The sequence below is a fragment of the Heteronotia binoei genome, chromosome 18, assembly GCF_032191835.1.
Source record: "Heteronotia binoei isolate CCM8104 ecotype False Entrance Well chromosome 18, APGP_CSIRO_Hbin_v1, whole genome shotgun sequence".
NCBI classification, from domain to species: Eukaryota; Metazoa; Chordata; class Lepidosauria; order Squamata; family Gekkonidae; genus Heteronotia; species Heteronotia binoei.
This window is the reverse complement of record NC_083240.1, coordinates 18,193,735-18,213,447: the sequence shown is the minus strand read 5'-3', so window position 1 is coordinate 18,213,447 and position 19,713 is coordinate 18,193,735. Positions and strand designations below refer to the sequence as shown.

General features: G+C 46.7%; 1 protein-coding gene across 1 annotated transcript in view; it reads right to left on the bottom strand.

Moving 5' to 3' along the window:
• Positions 1–19,713, bottom strand: part of FHAD1 (forkhead associated phosphopeptide binding domain 1) — a 55,447-nt gene that overhangs the window by 9,474 nt on the left and 26,260 nt on the right. The window contains exons 17-23 of the mRNA XM_060259618.1: positions 18,551–18,640; positions 16,283–16,508; positions 14,497–14,686; positions 8,462–8,568; positions 6,693–6,852; positions 4,554–4,689; positions 1,328–1,463 (exon numbers count right to left, since the gene is read on the bottom strand). Of these exons, the coding sequence (XP_060115601.1) occupies positions 1,328–1,463; positions 4,554–4,689; positions 6,693–6,852; positions 8,462–8,568; positions 14,497–14,686; positions 16,283–16,508; positions 18,551–18,640 (1,045 nt within the window). The remainder of the gene's footprint in view (positions 1–1,327; positions 1,464–4,553; positions 4,690–6,692; positions 6,853–8,461; positions 8,569–14,496; positions 14,687–16,282; positions 16,509–18,550; positions 18,641–19,713) is intronic.

The window sequence follows — 19,713 nt, the reverse complement described above, 5'->3', positions numbered from 1 at the left end:
CACATCACTTTTTCAGTATTAAACACTATTCCGAGCTGCTATTTGGCGCAGAGTTGTTTTCTGTTGCCCTGGAACCAATGGGTTGAAATTACATCAGAAGAGTTTTCAGCTAAACATTAGGAATAACTTCCTGATAGAGCAGTTCCTATGTGGAACAGGCATCCTCGGGAGGTGGTGGGCTCTCCTCCTGTGAAGGTTTTTAAACAGAGGCTAGATGGCCACCTGATAGCAATATTAATTCTGTGAATTTAGGCAGATTATTAGAGGAGGGCAGGAAGGGTTGCATCAGTGCTTAGTTCTTGTAGCCCTTTCTTATGTGCCCAGGGAAATGCTGTTCACCACTTTGGGGTCAGGCAGCAATTTTCTCCAGGCCAATTTGGCCAGGGATCCTGGAGGGGGATTTTTTGCCAGTTTTTCTGGGCATGGAGCAGGGGTTGCTGGTGTGTGTGTGTGTGTGGGGGGGGGGTTAGATATTTGTGAACTTCCTGCATTGTGCAGGGATAGAATTAGATGACCCTGGAAGTCCCTTCCAACTCTTTCGATTCCCCCCATCTATGGATTGCCTTATGTTTCCTTCAAAAGGGCAAACAGTGTTATTTTTACATCTGTGAAACCCAGTGGTTCTCCAGCTCTTCCCTAGAAAGGAAACCAGGGATTCTGATATCATTATGCACAATATAAATGGACAAGCCTACATCTTAAAAAAAAAAAAAAGCACATCACACTCACAGAGCCATACTCCAAATTTGTACTCAAGAACTGATATTATGTGTCTGAAAAAAACTGATGGAAGGTTTTGGTTTCACAGATTTTCTTAAATTGTCTGATGGAGGATTTTTTTTTTTTAAAGGGTACAGAATTTTAAAAAAATTATAGCAAACAATACTGGGCTGGGTGGTGATGGGGGAGTCCAATTTGTATTAGTGAAAAACCACAAATAATTGTGGAAAAGATTACTCCCCATCAGAGTTCCCTTTAAGCTGAGTGTGAGCTAGCTCACAGATTTTTAGCCTCCAGCTCACACATTTCTGTCTTAGCTCAGGGAGAATGAGCACAATAATTTACGCAGCAGATCACAACTTTAATGCCAGTAGCTCACAAAGTAGAATTTTTACTCACAAGACTCTGCAGCTCAGAGGGAACATTGCTACCCATGTTTTCTAAACTAAATTCAGTCTTCTGTAAGTTCTACATCCCATCCTCCCAAAAGCATCCTTTGAAATCAGGCTCTGCTCTGATTTTTCATAGTGATGCCAAAAAATAATAGAACAGGAATATAAGTAAGGAAACGGAAAGAACAGGCAGAGATGGGCCTGGCAGTGCTCACCTGAAAGCCGAGTTCTCTCCAGCTCTTTGATTCTTTCCCGCAATTCAGTCAGGGCATCTTTTTGGCGCAAGATGGTCTCCTCGTGTCTGTAGCCTTTGCATTTCGCTCCCAGGTCAGCCAGGTCCAAGGCCGGCACCTACTGAACAAGCTCTAGGTAATGACCCCCTTTTCTATTAACGGAGGTAAAAAAGGACTCCCCCCACCCCCCTGACTTTTGGGTGAGCCAATTCCACTATTCCCCTGCGCTGTGCCTGGAGAAGCTGCCTAATGATGGGGAAGATGACCTGAAAAGCACTTTCTTTGAAACTGGGGAAGGTTTTACATTAAGATGCCTCAGTTCAATTCAGTCTTTATTATGGCCCAGAAGGCCATTCAGAAGCAGAGCAAAACAGATAAAAATGCTAATATACACTACATAAAACCCCTCTATACATCATTTGTCTTTAAGATATCTACAGTTAAAAAATGAGAATCTGAGTAAATTATGCTCTGGACATTATCTCAGCTTGTATTTTCATTGGAGAACATAGAAACTTTGCCACAGAAACAGTAGGGTTTTTTTGTCAACTCCTGCCAGTGAGATTGTTAAAAGAGTTTTCTGCTGGGAGATCATCTTCTTAAAGCTCAAGTGAGGTTTTCCAACAGTGCTTCAGCAAAGCTCCAGGTTCCTGAGTACAGAGGGAGCAGCTGCAGAGGAATCTTAATGCACCATTTTGGATTGGCAGAATTAGGTAAACTCACTTTCCACTGCTGCTGCATTCCTACTCTTTGCCAAGCATTTTTTTTTTTGGTGAATGGGCTAAGCAAGTACTTTTTTCTGGTCCCATGCTTGTTTTGAATCCATTGTTTTTAAAAAATCTGAACTGAAACCTTAAAACAAATAAAAAAGGAAGAACCTCCTATAGCTTTGTCACTCAGGTCAAAACCAAAAGGCCCTCAAAGCCATCTAATCCCATAAACCAACTGCAGGGCCATGCACCCACGGTGCTCATGTGCACACACACACTCACTCACGTAAAGACACGCAAAGCAGATGGATTTACACAAAATCAGGCTTCAGCCCTTCCTGAAAGGTGAGAGGATGCAGCAAAGACACTGGAAAACAAAATGTTGCCTGACAGCTCTGCCAAGCAAGCCAAACCGTGAAGCACACAGGGGGGAAAAATTGAGAGAACTCTCGTTTTTACTTGGTGATACATTCTGTCCATTTAGACTTCAACTGCTATGGCTCATTCTCAACAGTTCTGGAAAATTCACCTTCTGAGGGGACACTGCGTCAATAAACTCTATTGGCAAAGGTCTCTAAGTATTATTCTTCCTTCCAACCACTATGGAGATAAATTTGCAAAAGAAAATGAGAGCACCAGAGCATATCTTTTTTTTTTTTGTCTTACATTTTCCAACCCTAATGAGCAATTACAGCAACACTCAGCAGTTATAATACTTCACATTTGCAAAGCGCTATGACAACACTTGCAAATTGCCAACCACAACATGTGGGAGGGGGGCAGGTATGCTAGGAAAATCACCTTCATCTTCAAAAGGACAGGAGAATTTGTAGTGGATCTTTTTTGTTGTTTTCTGCTGTGAATCAGCCAGGTAAGTTCCAATGAGTGATGCCCGACTACAGCTTCTGGGGTACAGAAAGAGGCTGGCACCACAGAAGCATCTTGCAATAGGCCAGGTCTCCAACATGGTGCCTGTGGGAACCCAGCACTTTCCTTGGTGCCTGCCAATTGTTTTTAGAAAGTGGGTGGGGCCAGATGAGGCTTTTGCACAGCAAGGCTTCTGACTGTCCACTGGAGATCTGGTTGGCTGTGCAGATTTTTGAAAACGCTGGCTTTAGCAGCAGCTGCCACCCATGTTCCCTCTAAGCTGCAGAGTCTTGTAAGCAAAAATTCTACTTTGTGAGCTACTGGCATTAAAGCGGTGAGCTACTGCATAAATTATTGTGCTCTGGGGCCATGTTTCCTGAGCTAAAATGTGTGAGCTGGAGGCTAAAAATCTGTGCGCTAGCTCACGCTAACTCAGCTTCGAGGGAACACTGGCTGCCACCGCAGCACACGGATCTTCACTGACTGAAGGTCAGCTGCCGTGCCCTTTATATGGCTGGCCCTTGCCTCCATTTTGTGGCAGCCATCTTACGGCTAAACCAAGCACACGTCGTCAGAATTCTAAACATGCCTGTGGGCTCAAAAAAGGTTGAGGAAAGCTGCAATAGACCAACCTGCTCTTGCATGCTTCCTCTGACTTTATAACTAGCTTTTCTAAATAAACAACAGTCCCTTTTAGTAAAAGTAAGTATCTATTTAGCAGGTTTTAATCCTAGCCTTCTGCCAAGGTGCTTGGGGTGGCACACATGGTCTCCCCTCCCCCCCCCCCCGGCTTATTATCAAAGTTCCTTTTCAGCTGTGGAATCTTGTGAGCAAAAATTATACTTTATGAGCTACTGGCATGGAAGTTGTGAGCTACTGCATCAATTAGTTTGCTCTGGGGCCATTTTTCCGGAGCCAAGACAAAAATATGTGAGCCAGAGGCTTAAAAATTGTGAGCTAGCTCACACTAACTCAGCTTAGAGGGAACACTGCTTATTATCTGTACTTTTACACACACATGAACTTAGCCAAAAGGCCGAGAAGTGATATGATCTGTACTTGTATGAAGCCATTATGATGGTTTGCCAGGCTCAGACTTAACTAAGTGGCTCAGTGTCAGAGCACCAGCTTAGCACACCGCAGGGTCCAAGCTCTGCCCCTGGCATCTCCAGGGACAGGGTCTCAGGTGGCGGGTGCTGGGGAAAGCCTCTCTCTCCCCTTAGACCCTGCAGGGATGCTGCCTGTCAGAACTGACAACAGTGAGCAATAAAGACCACTGGCATGACTCGCTATAAGGTAGATGGCTTTGTACACCCTAGATGTTTTCAGGGCTATGTGAACACTAAAAAAATCTGGTGCTGATTTGAGTCCTTCAATTACTTTGGAGGCATTTGAACACAAAGGGCCCCTTTGGACATTATAGGCGTGGTTTTGCAGTAATTGCATTGTGAAGTCAAAACAAACCACTGGTTGGCAGCTGGTATTTTAAGAGAGATTTATGGTCGGGAGAGCAGGCAGAAGTGTAGCAGCCTAATGCTTCGGCTTCCCAAGAGCATTGCAGTGAAGGCAAATCTCAGGCTGGAGTGCAAAACAGCTTCCCAGCAGCCTGCCAGGTCAAGCATCCCACTTGCCTTTTTGGCAGCAGCAGGGCCTTCATCCAGCAGGGTGATGTTTGTCTGACTGCTCTTGTGCTGGACACTCTTCTCGAGTAGTCTTGCCTTTTTTTGCACTTCCGTCTTCAGCTCTTTCAGTTTTTCCCTGGAGCTCCTGCATCCAAAAAAGGAGAAGGTATTGCTAAAAGAAGAACTGGGGCAGGGCAGGGGGAGATCAACCATCTCTAGCCCAATAATGCCTGTTCTGAATTACCAAAACATCACTAAGATCTCTCTTCACAGGTGAGCGTTCGCTGCAGCTACAGAGGGGCTTGTGAAAAACATGGTTTGGATGTACTTATTCGGGGAGGCCAATCTCCACATGCCACACTGCACCTCTGCTCACCTGTTCATTCATAGGGCAAGGGTAAGGATCTCGGCAGCAGTGAATTCAGTTAGGGGTGTCTTGGTCAGTATTCTCTTAGCCTCTGTTAGCCCATTACACTGCATATTTGCAACAGGGGGATAAGAATACTGGCCTACCTTGCAGGACTGTCAGTAGGGATTACTGAGATAATGTACTGGTCATAACCTTTAAAGCCCTATATGGCCTGGGACCTGCCTACCTTCGGGACCGCCTCTCCTCATACATACCCCAGAGAGCACTACATTCGGGGTTCCAAAATAATCTTAAGAACCCTAGACCGAAAGAAGCTCGACTGCCCACCACCAGAGCCAGAGCGTTCTCAGTAATAGCCCCCGCTCTGTAGAATGCCCTCCCCGAAAACATCAGGGCCCTGTGGCACCTGCCACAGTTCTCAAGGGCCCATAAGACCGAACTGCTCAAACTCACTTTCCACGGTTAAGGGGAGGTGGCTATTATTCCACAGCAATGACAATCTCACTGAACCAATATAATTGAAACCAGAACATCAGAATAATCCGAACATCAACGCCTCGGTGGGGAGGGCGGGATATAAATTGAATACATAAATAAACAGATGTGCATCTCGGACTTTTAGTGACTGTAAAATGTATGGAAATGATTTTATTGCATATTTTGTTTTTAGTATTTTATGTTGTTTTTAACCATTGTTAGCCGCCCTGAGCCCGTCAGGGGAGGGCGGGATATAAATTTGATAAACTAAATAAATAAATGTACACAGAACCTTTGAATACAAGCCTCGTTTGGACAGCTGTTCAAAGCCTCAGTTTGGATGATCAGAATGAGCCTGGGATTCATATGCTCCCTCCTCTCCCAGGCACAGACTTTCAGATTTCTGGTTTGAGAAAGCCAATCAACTGTTACACCTGAATTCTGAGTTGAAAGGCGAGTGCCAACCCACAGTTGTCTATCTGGTCACAGTAGAAGTCAGGGAGGGAATTTAAGCCTGTGTGAGTTGAACAATGTGGGACTAAGGATGTGTAATTTTTTTTTTAACTGACTCAGGTCTATTGGAGCTGGGAAGTATCTGTATTGCCAAATATTCCTGAATACCAATATCAATATTGTATTGGTATTTGGGTAAAAAAATTCAGGAAACCCAAATTTATTCAGCTCCATTATACTCTCCCATAAAGGAGAATTTCACTCACCAAGTTGTGCCACTGGGGTGAAGACATTTAAAATCTGAACTGAAGACGTTTAAAATCAAAATGCCTTCAGTTCACTGGCAGAGTTGTGATGCTGGGGTGGCACGACTCAGCAAGCAAAGTGAAGGCTTTTAAAGTTTATATGCCTTCACAGTTCACTCGCTGAGTCATGCCGCGAAGTGAAGGCACTGAAACTTTAATCGCATTCAGTTTGCTTGCTGATTTGCACTGCAGTGGCAGCACGATTTGACCAGTGAATAGAACGCATTTAGCTGAATAATGTTTTTATTCGGGCATGACCATTTCGGTATTTGGGCACTTATTCGGCTAGATATACACTGAGCGCACACCCCTATTTGGGATCCCAAGGCCAAATGCTGTTCTGTCTGAACTGCTAATTATGAGTATTATTTCAACATTACATTTTTCTGGAATCTGTCATTACAGAGACCCTATGGATAAAGAGCTGAGTTCGATAAATATTCCCTGGGTTTTTGAGCAAACGGTTATAAGTACTTCAGAAACTCCCTAGTGCATTGGGGCTGGATTCCTGCCTTCCTTTTTTTACACCAAGGCAGCTCCTACCTTAATTCTTCATTTGCACTTTTAAGGTTTGCATCCTTCTGGTCCACCAGCTTGGACATCTCATACAGCTTCTCTCGGAGTTGGTTGAGTTCTTGCGCTTGGCTGTGGACCAGACTGCGCTTCTGCTCCAGTTCCATCTTTTGCTTTTCACTCAGTTCTCCTACAAACACAGAGGAAGCCCTGTTTACAAGTCCCAGTGAATGCAGGTACTGTCACAGCCCCCTTTTCTTTATGTGAGTGTGCTGAATAATTCCCATGTTACATAAGAGGCATGTACAGCTGAAGGTGTGATTTAAACCTTGCTTTTATGGTCCTGCTCCCCAGTGTCATTAGTAAAGTAAAAGCATATTACTCATTTGTAAGAATTATGCACATACATGCTGGTAGTACATGTGAACAAGGCTAGGACAAGGGAGAGATGGAAGTGGGTTTGGGATGAATTAGTACTACTGCCTGCAAGGCAAACAAGCTAATTTGGTTTCCAAGGTTTACAGCATGGAGAAGGTTCTTGTTGACAACCATGTTGAGTTTTTCACGTCCCCCAGAAAAGGGGCTGCTTAATTTTGACTAATCCTGGAACAGCTGGTGCTCAGAGATGTATTGCTAATCCTGTTAGGAGGTCTGGAGTGCCCCAGAGACTCTCACCTCCCTTCCTTTCCCTCCTGTCCTTTCATACACATAAATCTTCTCCCTTCCTTCCATTTTTGAGGCTAACCATGGCACACTATTGCACCTTCAGTAACACTAATGCTTACCATGGTTAGTTTCAAACGAGAGTGGTGGCCAAGTTCACAGGAGTTGTGCCAAAACTAGCTTTACAAATCCTGATTCAATCTATAGTTAGAAATACATACCGCTTCCAATGTGACAATGGACCAGTTCCGAGAAGGAAAGGAAGGAGGGAGAATTCACACATTAAAGGGAGAAGGAGGGAGAGGAAAGGCATGTGCGACCTGGCTGTCAAGTTCCAATGTGTTATCTGTATTTCTTTGATGTAGTCTCTGGAATGTGTGCAAGTAGAATGCTTAGTCTGTAGTGGAATTGAAACTTAACTTGCTTGGCCTCCTAGAAGCTGGGAAACTTCTCTTTATCAAGGTCATTTACTCCCTCCTTTGAATGTTTAGTTGAAAGCTTGGTAGTGAATGTGTGTGTGTGACCTATAGCCACTAAATTTGAACTGTCTTCACGCCCTAAATTCAGGCCCGCTTTTAACGATCATTGCAAGGGTATATAATCTGAACCTGTGCTGTGGTGTATCACTTTCAACACTGCTTGACAACGAGCCAGTGTCAATGTAGCCTGCCTTACAATAAACACTTATCCGATAATCTCGTGAGTCATCTTTATTGAAGAAAAAGTGGGAACTTGACACTGGCAGGCACTTCCAGTCTTGTAACTGTATGTAAGAGATTTGGAGACGTTAGGTCTGAGTGAAGCCTGCCGCTGAAGGAGGTCCTTTTAGGATTAAGACTTTCTGAACCACTTTAGTTCAAAAAGGACCACTTTGGGAGACATTCCCTGAGACATTTTACAAATCTGCAATTCCTGCTTTTCAGACCTCTGCCAAAACCCCTACACCTCTTCATTAACAGGCCAGTTTTCAAAGACTGGAGTTCAATCATTGGTTGCAGCGTTTAGAATCGCTTGTGTTCTCAGCAGAATGTTAATGGGATACATTGATCTAATCTTAAGTGCTTTCTGTTCTCTAAATTTTAATGGAGGGAAGGGGTTAAAAGACGCATTTGTTAACACCCTGCCATTTCACAAACCAATCACGTCGGACATCCTGGCTTTGACTTCCGAGAGCTCCTTCTTTAATTCCAAGATTACAGCTTGCTTTGAAAGGATTTCATGCCTCGCGGATGCTAATTCTTCCCTGACGTTCACAACATAAAAAAAAAATAATAACAATGAACAAAACACACAAAAGCATTGCAAAACCCAATGTAAGTAACAGATCTTGATAAGATCAGCTTAGTATGTTATTTTAGGAACCTAAAACCCCTTTAAACCAGCTATGTCAAATAAGGTTTATGATAATTTTCTGGTTCATATCAAGGCTGGTGGTTAATTTGTACTGTAGAGGGAGTGGAGTTCATCATAATGGGGTGCTAATGGATATGCATTAAGTACAGAGGCTCACCATGCTTGTGAACATGTCTTGAGCTCTCTTGCTGATGTATGCATGACTGCAGCATACCAGTGAAATGAATGCCGATATGCTAAAGCCATATTTCCCAGTGGCAGGACATGTCAAGAGCTACCAAGTCTTGCAGCTGTAATCTCCTCCTGTCTTACGCAGAACCAGTGTTCCCTCTAAGATGAGTTCATGTAAGCTAGCTCACAGATTTTTAGCCTCCAGCTCACACATTTTTGTCTTAGCTCAGGAAGGATGACCCCAGAGCAAACTAATTTATGCAGTAGCTCAAAACTTTAATGTCAATAATTTATGCAGTAGCTCACAACTTTAATGCCAGTAGCTCACAAAGTAGAATTTTTGCTCATAAGACTCTGCAGCTTAGAGGGAACATCGAGGTGGGGACCTTTGCTCCCAGAGAGGGGGAAGTCAGGTGCCAGCAGCAGCCATAGTAGGGCTACCTGCTATTGGAAGACATAAGTGTAACACATCAGTATTAGATTAGTTGGTTGCACTATGTGCATCTCTTCAATAATAATAATAATAATAATATTTTATTTTTATATCCCGCCCTCCCCGCCAGGCGGGCTCAGGGCGGCTAACAGACATGGGGATCCCATGATTCACATAAAACAACATAAACAGTTTTAAATATATCAGTCACAAATAAATTATTTAAAATAGTTAAAATATATAAAATGGTGCTAAAATACTGTATCATAATGTACGCAAGATGGCTAGATGTCCATTCGTTGGATTAATCAAGTTCTATCTCAAAAGCCAGCTGGAAAAGAAATGTTTTGCAAGCCCTGCGGAACTGGTTCAGGTCCCGCAGGGCTCGCACCATCTCAGGAAGGTCGTTCCACCAACGAGGGGCTATCACCGAGAAGGCCTGCTCCCTGGTAGCCTTCAACCTAGCTTCTCTTGGCCCAGGGATTGTTAGTAAGTTCTGAGAACCGGATCTCAGCGCTCTCTGGGGCACATATGGGGAGAGGCGGTCCTTTAGGTAGGCAGGTCCTCGGCCATATAGGGCTTTAAAGGTGATGACCAGCACCTTATAGCGAACACGGTAGACAACCGGCAGCCAATGCAGATCCCGCAGCCCAGGCCGCGCAGGTTCCCACCGTGGTAGTCCCTCCAGTAGCCTGGCCGCCGCGTTCTGGACTACCTGAAGTCTCCGTGTTCGGTATAGGGGCAGCCCCATGTAGAGGGCATTGCAGTAGTCCAATCTCGAAGTGACCGTTGCGTGGATCACAGTTGCTAGGTCGGTGCGCTCCAAGAAGGGAGCCAACTGCCTCGCCCTCTTAAGGTGAAAGAAGGCGGATCTAGCAGTGGCGGCTACCTGGGCCTCCATTGATAAAGAGGATTCCAGTAGCACTCCCAGGCTCTTGACTTTGCGCACTGGTACCAGTGGCGCACCGTCAAAGGCCGGTAAAGTGATCTCCCCTCCCGGTCCGCCGCGGCCCACGCAAAGGACCTCAGTCTTCGCCGGATTCAACTTCAGCCCGCTCAGCCTGAGCCAGTCAGCCACGGCTTGTAATGCCCGGTCCAAATTTGTAGGGACATCGCCAGCCCGGCCGTCCATCAATAGATAGAGCTGGGTGTCATCTGCGTATTGATGACAACCCAGCCCATACCTCCGTGCAATCTGGGCAAGGGGGCGCATAAAGATGTTAAACAACATCGGGGAGAGAACTGCCCCCTGAGGCACACCACAATGAAGTGGGTATCTCTGAGACAGCTCCCCCCCAATTGCCACCCTTTGTCCCCGACCATCAAGAAAGGAGGAGAGCCACTGTAAGGCTAGCCCCCGAATTCCTGCGTCGGCGAGGCGGCGGGTCAGCAGCTGATGGTCGACCATATCGAACGCAGCCGATAGGTCTAGCAACAGCAATACCGCCGAGCCACCTCGATCCAGTTGTCGTCGGAGGTCATCCATGAGGGCGACCAGGACTGTTTCCGTCCCATGGCCCGGGCGGAAGCCGGACTGGCATGGGTCTAGGACGGAAGCGTCCTCCAGAAATTCCTGTAACTGCACCGCCACAGCCCTCTCGATAATTTTGCCCAAAAAGGGCAAGTTTGAGACCGGCCGGTAGTGTGCCAATTCGGCCGGGTCTGATGACGGTTTTTTCAGGAGAGGGCGGACCAATGCCTCTTTCAGGGGTGTTGGAAAAACGCCTTCTGAAAGGGATCGATTTATAATATCCCGTATAGGATATCTTAATTCCTCCTGGCAGGCCTTAATTAGCCAGGAGGGGCATGGGTCCAGATCACAAGTTGTGGATCGTGCAGTGCCAAGAATTCTGTCGACTTCCTCCAAGCTGAGCGGGTCGAAGCAATCCAGAGTTAACTCAGAAGACACGCATTGGGTTTCGAGTCCACTTACTGCCTCAAAATTGGCGGGGCAGTCCTGGCGGAGCGATTGGACCTTATCCGCAAAGAATTTTGCAAAAGCCTCACAGCCAATCTCCAATTCCTTAGCTTTTGAATTGCCTTGAGGCAATGTAGTCAGATTCCGAATTATTCTAAATAATTGGGCTGGGCGCGAATTTGCGGATGCAATCTTAGCCGCAAAGTATGTTTTCTTTGCGGCCTTGATTGCCATCTCATAGGACTTCATAAACTTCCTGTAAGATGTTCTAATCGCCTCGTCACGAGTACGTCGCCATTGCCTCTCTAGCCGTCTAAGGCCTTGTTTCAGCTGGCGTAATTCCGGGGTATACCACGGAGCCAGCTTAGTCCGAGGTCGCAGAGGGCGCCGAGGTGCGATTTCCTCGATGGCCCTAGAGAGCCGGCTATTCCAGGTCTCAATCAGGCCATCGAGGGAATCGCCAGAGGGCCAGGGGTCCCGTAGAGCCATCTGGAACCGTTCCGGGTCCATTTGGCTCCGCGGGCGAGCCATAATCGGCTCCTCGCCTAAACAGGTTTGGGGGGGCATATTTACACGGGCCTTGAGAGCGAAGTGATCCGACCATGGCACTACCTCTGCGGTTATGTCGCTCACTACAATCCCGGCCGCGAAGATCAGGTCTAACATGTGTCCGGCCTGGTGAGTGGGGGTTACAACAAATTGAGAGAGTCCCAGTGTCGCCATGGAAGACACTAGGTCCGTCGCCTGACTGGAGGACGGGTCATCAGCATGGACGTTGAAGTCACCCAGGATTATCAGCCTTGGGTGCTCCAGCGCCCAGCCTGTCGCCGCCTCGAGCAGGGACGGTAAGGCGTTGGCCGGTGCGTTAGGCGTACGGTACACCAGCCAAATCGCCAACCCCTCTTCATCCCCCCACGCCAGACCGGCACATTCAATGCCCTCAATCTTTGGGGCCGGGAGCGCCCTGAAGGAGTAAGCCTCCCGTGCAAATATTGCCACTCCTCCCCCCCGCCCACTAGTCCGCGATTGGTGGAAGACTGAGTAACCTGGGGGAGCTGTTTGCGAGAGGGCTACTGTATCACCCTCCCGGATCCAGGTCTCAGTCACGCAAGCCAGGTCCATATTCTGCTCGAGCATAAACTCTCGGAGAATTGAGGTCTTATTGTTAATGGACCTGGCGTTGCATAACACCAATGACGGAGGCGGGTTACTCCTGGCCCTACTACCTGTCACCCTTGGGATGGGCCGCAGATTGGAGGGGGGCCGAGCACCGACTTGTCTCTGTCTTCCTCCCTTATAATATCTGCTCCCACCGCCATACCTCCCCCTCCCCAGGAGCACTGGAATCCCTGAGCCGGCCATTCCTCGTTGGCAGCAGCTGCAATAAGACCACTATCAAGGCTGGTATCTGGTTATACTAGTTATAGTGGTATACTAGTACTGGACAGCTTCACCCCCCCCCCACCAGGTTCTCCCAACCTACAGTTGATTCGCACCCCACCAGCCACTCTGGTCTCCCAATTACAGACCCACTACCTATTCCCTAGTTTAATTAATTAATATAGAAAGCCCTCCCACAATACTCCCTCAATTGATTAGTTAAAAACCTAATAACTTCAATTCTAGCATCACTAACAAAATAATACCCTAACAATCTTCCCAGTTAATGAGCTAAAAATTTAACAAAATATACAGTCCAAAATAAATATATAAATAATTTCAAATTACTAATCAATCGGCTAAAGATCCAGTTAATTAATTAATATTAATAATAGTAAAGTTTCCAATTAGTGGTCTGTATTAAGTGCTGGGTAAGTGCTGAGCAGGTAAGATAGGTAAAGTGCTTGAGTAAGTGCTAAGGTGCTGGGTGGATAAAGTGCGAGGATGAGTGCAGGCATCGAGTTTATAGCATAGCGTGTGCTACACTAGGACAGCAGTCGGGGTGGAATGTAATATGTGATCGGGTCCATGAGTTCTCGGCCAATACCCCTGGCACAATCCGGCAGGCCCAGGGAGGTAAACCCCCCCGTGCTTCCCAGTCGCGCTTCAGGGCTCCACAGGTCTTCTTATGGAAATTGACCAGTCCAGTCAGGGACCCACAATCCACTGAAATGACTAGTGGCCTCGGGGCCGCCACCTCAGGCTTCCCTCCGTTGGTAGCAGCCCCTATCGCCGCTGTCAGTCGCCCCGGCCGCGCCCTCACTCGGCGCTCGCGTCGCGTGATTGCGAAGGTCTCCAGCCGCTCGCCTGCCTCTGTACTCTCCCTCGTCCGGCCTCTCCGCTCGATCTCTCCGCTCGTCCACCACACGCCGCTAGCTATGTTGGGCGTGGGCGTCCCAGCTGCTCTGCTCCGTTCTCCACTCCACTCCACTCTCTCCGCCCGTCGGCCACTCCTCTCGCTGGCCGGCTTCACCCGGCTGGCGGCGCGGCTAGCGCAGCCCAGCCCGGCGTCTCAGCTTCCTCCGCACTCGCTCCCAGGCCTCGCCTCGCCCCGCAAGCCGACAGCAGCTCCGGCAGCTCCGCGGGACCCTCGGCACTCACACCAGTCTCTCCTGCTCCAGGTGGGATACCTTGTTGGTTGCACTTGATGTTTTAACGTGCAAACCAGTTGTTTTTAGTTGTTTCTGGGGATGTTTAAGGGAGCTCTAGCACCCAAGCTCTTGCCGTCGCCGCCATCTTGCTGTGAAGTACTCAACAGTACTTCACAGTACTGCAGGTCTCTTTCTGATGGACACATCCTAAGTACATATTCAGCTTGAACTGCCAAGATGAGAGACTTGTCAGACAAACCTCCAAGTATTTATTCTTAGTATAGTTATTCAGGCCCTGACCTGGATGGCCCAAGCTAGTCCGATCTCATCAGATCTCGGAAGCTAATCAGGGTCAACACTAGTTAGTACTTGGATGGGAGACCAGGGCTTTTTTTGTAGCAGGAACTCCTTTGCAAATTAGGCCACACCCTCCTGATGTAGCCAATCCTCCTGGAGCTTACGGTAGGCCCTGTAAGAAGAGCCCTGTAAGCTCTTGAGGGATTGGCTACATCAGGGGCGTGTGGCCTAATATGCAAAGAAGTCCTTGCTACAAAAAAAGCCCTGGACCACCAAGGAAGTCCAGGGTTGCTACACAGAGACAGGCAATGGCAAACCACCTCTGAATGTCTCTTGCCTTGAAAATCCTATAGGGGCCACTAAAAGTCTGCTATGACTTGACAGCACTTTCCACTACTACCGAGATGCAAGATTTCAGCTTCTGCTTATGGTTTTTGACCAAAAGAAACTAAATACTCATCTGCTTACATAATGAAAACATGGTCCCCTCTGGCGCAAGAAACTTCTTCTGAATGGGATGGCAGAAAAACCTCTTGTGATAGGAATGGCACAGAAACGTCTTGTGAAACTGACAGCATAGAAGACTTTTGTGAAATGGGTGGCACAGAAACCTCTTGTGAAATGGACTGCTTAGACTTGCCGGATTCCCTCTGCATTTCTGAAGAAAAAGCCAAGAATGCATACAGAAAACCGCAAACATAAGAGTTTCAAAAGTTTGGCAAAATTTTCAGCTTTTATATCTAAACGAGTGGCTCTGCGTTCCAAACAAGATTCTGGAGAGAGTTCTACAAATGGCAATTATTAGTAGCAAAAACTCTGTTACAGAACACAGAATGGCAAAGCGTTAGCAGTCTGTGTCTCTGGAGTCAAACTGGTGCCAAATATTATCACCAAATTTGAGGATTACTGTAATGGAAAAGCAATACAAAAGTAGAAGAAAATACTGGATTTATATCCCACCCTATACTCTGAATCTCAGAGCAGTCACAATCTCCTTTACTTCCCTCCCCCCACCCGGCCACAACAGACACCCTGTGAGGTGGGTGGGGCTAAGAGGGCTCTCACAGAAGCTGCCCTTTAAGGACAACCTCTGCCAGAGCTATGGCTGACCCAAGGCCATTCCAGCAGGTGCAAGTGGAGAAGTGGGGAATAAACCCGGTTCTCCCAGATAAGAGTCCACACACTTTCTCTTTCCGATAAAACTCTCCTCCAACACTACATTTAGTCTTTTACATTTACATTTTCACACTTAATCACTACACCAAACTGGCTCTCAAGTGTATTGGAACAGCATCTAAGATTGGTCACCAGCCTTAATACAGACTCCAACTTAATACAGACTCCAACCTCTGGTTCTTTCGCTCGTGCAATTTTCCATATGATTCACAGCTTCTTGGAGGTAGGGATACAAAAAGAAATGCAAAAATAATTAAAATCCTCTTATGTGCATCAACATAAGAGTGGCTATTTCTTTGTTAAATTACGTGGCTGTTTCCTGATAATGGATGCCTCCTCTCTCTTGCACATTACAGAGCACACAGGGTGGATCCAGGGTCTCCCTGTGTCCTGTGCAAGTCAGATGTGAGTCCAGAGTTCTCAGTTCCTAGGCCCAGGGTGCCTTATTCACACTGCGGCACACATGGAGGAAGGGGTTCAGTCACCCCTCCCTCATAATTTTCCCAATCTGAAATGATCGGGGGGGGGGGGGGATGCTGTTTGGTCTGTTGGGTGTATCCCCCTTTCAGTATATACATTTCCCCAGTGGGCCGAACAGCACCCCTTAGGAACTGTTTCGAGCTGGGAAAATGGAACTGGGGACAAAAGGCTGAAGGCTCTTCTCCATGTTTGCTTTAAGTGTAATCTGACTGGGGGACCACACACTGTAGAACTAGGACGGACCCACTACTCACCATTACAAAGGACACCAGGTGGGGACCCCTAGACCAAACCTGTGGCCTCTGTAGTGTGTCAGGCTCTGAGGTTGAGGAAGCAGCAGTGGCTGTACTTGCTACACAAAACAGATTTCAGTCCAGTAGTGCCTTCGCGACTCTTTAAGGTGCCACTGGACTCAAATCTCACAGTTCAAATGCAGACCAACACGGCAACCCTTTGAAACTTGCTACACAAAAGTTTCTCTGCGTAGGGCTGGGGAATAAATAAATAAATAAACACCTTATGCAGGCAAATCAGCACCACATGCAACAGTTTGCTGATAAGAGCAGCCAAAATCAACCTCTTTGCCTTTGCTACCAACCTTCTATTTGCTGCCGGAACTTGAAATTCTCCTCCTTCACCTTCTTTAGGTACTGGGCAGCCTCCGACAGCCTTCCCTCCATCGCGACTATTGTCCGCGAATGTTGTTTGATCTGCTCCTTGTATTCTGCAAACTCCTCCTGATGCTTTTGTTTCTGTATTTCTTTTTCGTTCTCAATGCTTTTCAGACGCTTCTCCCAGATGGTTATCTTCTCTTCTGCCACTATCTGGAAAACCCCAACTTACAAGTTATAGAAAACTCCACAAGGAAGCTGGGGAAAAGGAGATCTAATGGGTAAAGCTGCAACTCGGAAGCAGCGCCTGTGACTGGCTCGCATGAGGTCAACTGTCCCTAGGATCAGATGCAACGAGGCCAAACACCCACCCACCCCTACCCATGAGTCTGGAATGCATAGAATTGGTGAACACAGAATCAGGTTTTTTTAAATAATGAAAGTGTGCTGACAAATTGCAGATGACTCTACTTCGTGGAGTTTTCAACGGAAGGGATGAGCAGAGGGGTTTTGCCATTACCTTCTGCACTACAACCCGTCGTCCCTGGTGGTGTCCCACCCAAGTACCAACTGGGATTGCCCAGCTTAACTTCCAAGCTCGTTTGAGATGAGGCTGGTCTGGGCTGCTAGGCAAGGCGGTTATTCAGGTTTAAAAGGAGGACCCTAACTAGCCCTGTCTTCAGCAGCCCCCACAACACAGCCGGTGTTAAGACTATCCCTTAGGCCAGAGCCAACAGATGCCATAAAAAGGTGGTTGTAAAGGACTCAAGAAACATACTGGAGGAATCACTGGGCGCAGGATCAAGCAGGTCACTTCCTATTGCTTTTTAAGGACTTGTTTGTTTGAAAAGGACACCTGGCAGGAACACCTAAACCACAAGCAGCTGCCAAGTGGAATTGGGAGTTCTGGCATGACAGGCAACTCACTTGCTCCCTGTTCTCCAAATGCTAAGCCTAAATGTAGTGTTGAAGGAGAGTTTTATGGATATTGTGGACTGCCCAAAAGACAAATGAAGGGGTTCCAATCAAGCCTGGCAGAGGTTTACAGAATTATGTGCAGGGTGAAGAGAGTTGACAAAGAGAACTTTTTCTCCCTCTCCCCAAATACTAGAACTCAAGGGCATCCAATGAAGCTGACGGGCAGTAGGTTCAGGATGGACGAAAGGAAATACTGCTTTACACAGAGTGATTAAAACGTGGGATCTGTTGCCAGAGGATGTAGTGATGGCCACAGGAATAAACAGCTTTAAAAGGCGATTCAAGAAGGATAAATTTATCAAAGAGATTCAAGAAGGATAAATTTATCAAAGGCTACCAGCCATGGTGGCTGAGGGGAACCTCTAAAGCCTCTGAATCCCAGAGCCAGAAGACCATCAAGGGAAGGTCTCAGCCTCTATGCCCCGTTGATGGCCTTCCAGAAGACCTGGTGGGCCACTGTGTGAGACAGGATGCTGGACTAGATGGACCACTGGTCTCTTCTTATGTTCTTAACTCTCCCTAGAAACTAAAATGACCAAACTCCTTGGGTCCCATTATGAGAAGACAAGACTCACTTGGAAAAGACACTAATGCTAGGAAAAGCTGAAGGCAGCAGGAAAAGAGGAAGATGCAGCATGAGATGGACTGACCAATCAAGGAAGCCACAAGGGCCCTCAGTTTGCGAGACCTGAGTAAGGCTGTTAATGAGAGGAATTTTGGAGGACATTCATTCATAACGTCGCCATAAGTCAGAAGTGACTTGAAGGCACTTCTCACACATGCAAATATATCCCTTGCAAAAGGTAACTGGAGCTGAAACCTGGGGGCACTGTGGCTCTCCTGAATCTGACAGCTTTTCTGAATTGCTGCTCAGGTCAGCAACTACAGAAAGGACCACTTAGAGAAGGGCGAGGTGTGTAGACAAAAGCCCTAATCCCCAGCCCTCTGGTGGCATCTGCCACTCAAGCAGCTGCTGCTCCATCCATATTGAACTGGCAGATGACATCCCTCATGAAGCCAGATTTGGCCCAAGGCATGTAGCTGCTGATCCACAAAACAGGCCTTGCTTTCCAGGGCCAGATCTAGAAGGGGGCAGAGGGGGGTGCTTGCCCTGGGCGCTGATGGAGGGGGATGTCAAATTGGGTATGGAGTTTGTTGTATTCTATGGGACTGTAAGATAGAATGGCCCATAAGGGGGCACCATTTTTTAATCCCGCCCCCCCTCAAAAAACACGTAGATTTGGTCCTGTTGCTTTCTTCCCCCTGGCAGCAATTACCTTTCTTCTCTTCGTCTCGTCTAGCATCTCCAAAGTCTCTCTTAGCTTAGCATTCAAAGCCTCTTCCGATTCAGTTTTATCTTTAATTTCCTGCAACAAAAGAGAGAATCAAGATACTGTCGAACAAAGCAAGATTGAGAGACTGCAGTTCAATGTGCAGAGCAAAGTTTTTCGGGTATTAAAGCTCAAAGGAATAGTCTGAATTAGAGAGGACGAGATGAGAAAAACAAATAAAACTCAGCCCTCTTTCATGGCTCGCTTAGTTACTGTACATTTGCTTGTCCATTAGAACATAAGAGAAGCCATGTTGGATCAGGCCAATGGCCCATCCAGTCCAACACTCTGTGTCACACAGTGGCAAAAAATTTTATACATTTATTTTTTATACATTTTATACATTTCCCTTCATTTATACAGAACACTTATCAGGATTTTTGGATCTCCAAGACACTGCACTAGGCAATGCCTGACATGAGTGTACATACATGCTGGTGTCAGTGTGTGAGCAGGCGAGCCCATTTTCTCTCCCAAGTTTTACAAGAGATATGTTTTCAACTTCCACATACTATGAAAACCTTTTTCATATCTTACTGTGGTTCTGACTCAAAGCTCTAGAACAGATCAAGATCTAACCCTCTTACAGGCAATCACTGCAGATAAATATTTAGCAACTGCTAAGGTAGTTTTCCAATCCTCGTCCACAAGGAAAAACTGGATGATTTTTAAGATGATAAATTTACATAACTATTGAGAAGGAGAACAAATCCCTTTCTCTCAAATCTTTCACACTCCAATAAAATACGTGCTAAGGACTCAAGCTGGATGATCCACAAACTCTGTCTGAATATGCTATGCCTGCAGATCAGTTTTCCAGTAGGGCTGAGGGGAAAGAATTTAACCAAGCGAGCATCAATGCTCTTCTGTAATGAGGGACTATGAAAACCAATTACAGAAAGGGACTAGCTGAGACTCTTCCATCTCTAAGCACACTTTTGATTGTGAACCATATGCAAGCCTTGAGATTTTTGCTTGCTGAACCCAACCAACCAAGCATTATGGCTGTGATATCTCTGTGCCCTTCCCGCACTCACTTTGGGCAGCCTTTTTAGCTGAGGCTTTTAGCTGTTTGGCCCTATGATGACTATATATCTCAAATGCCTCCT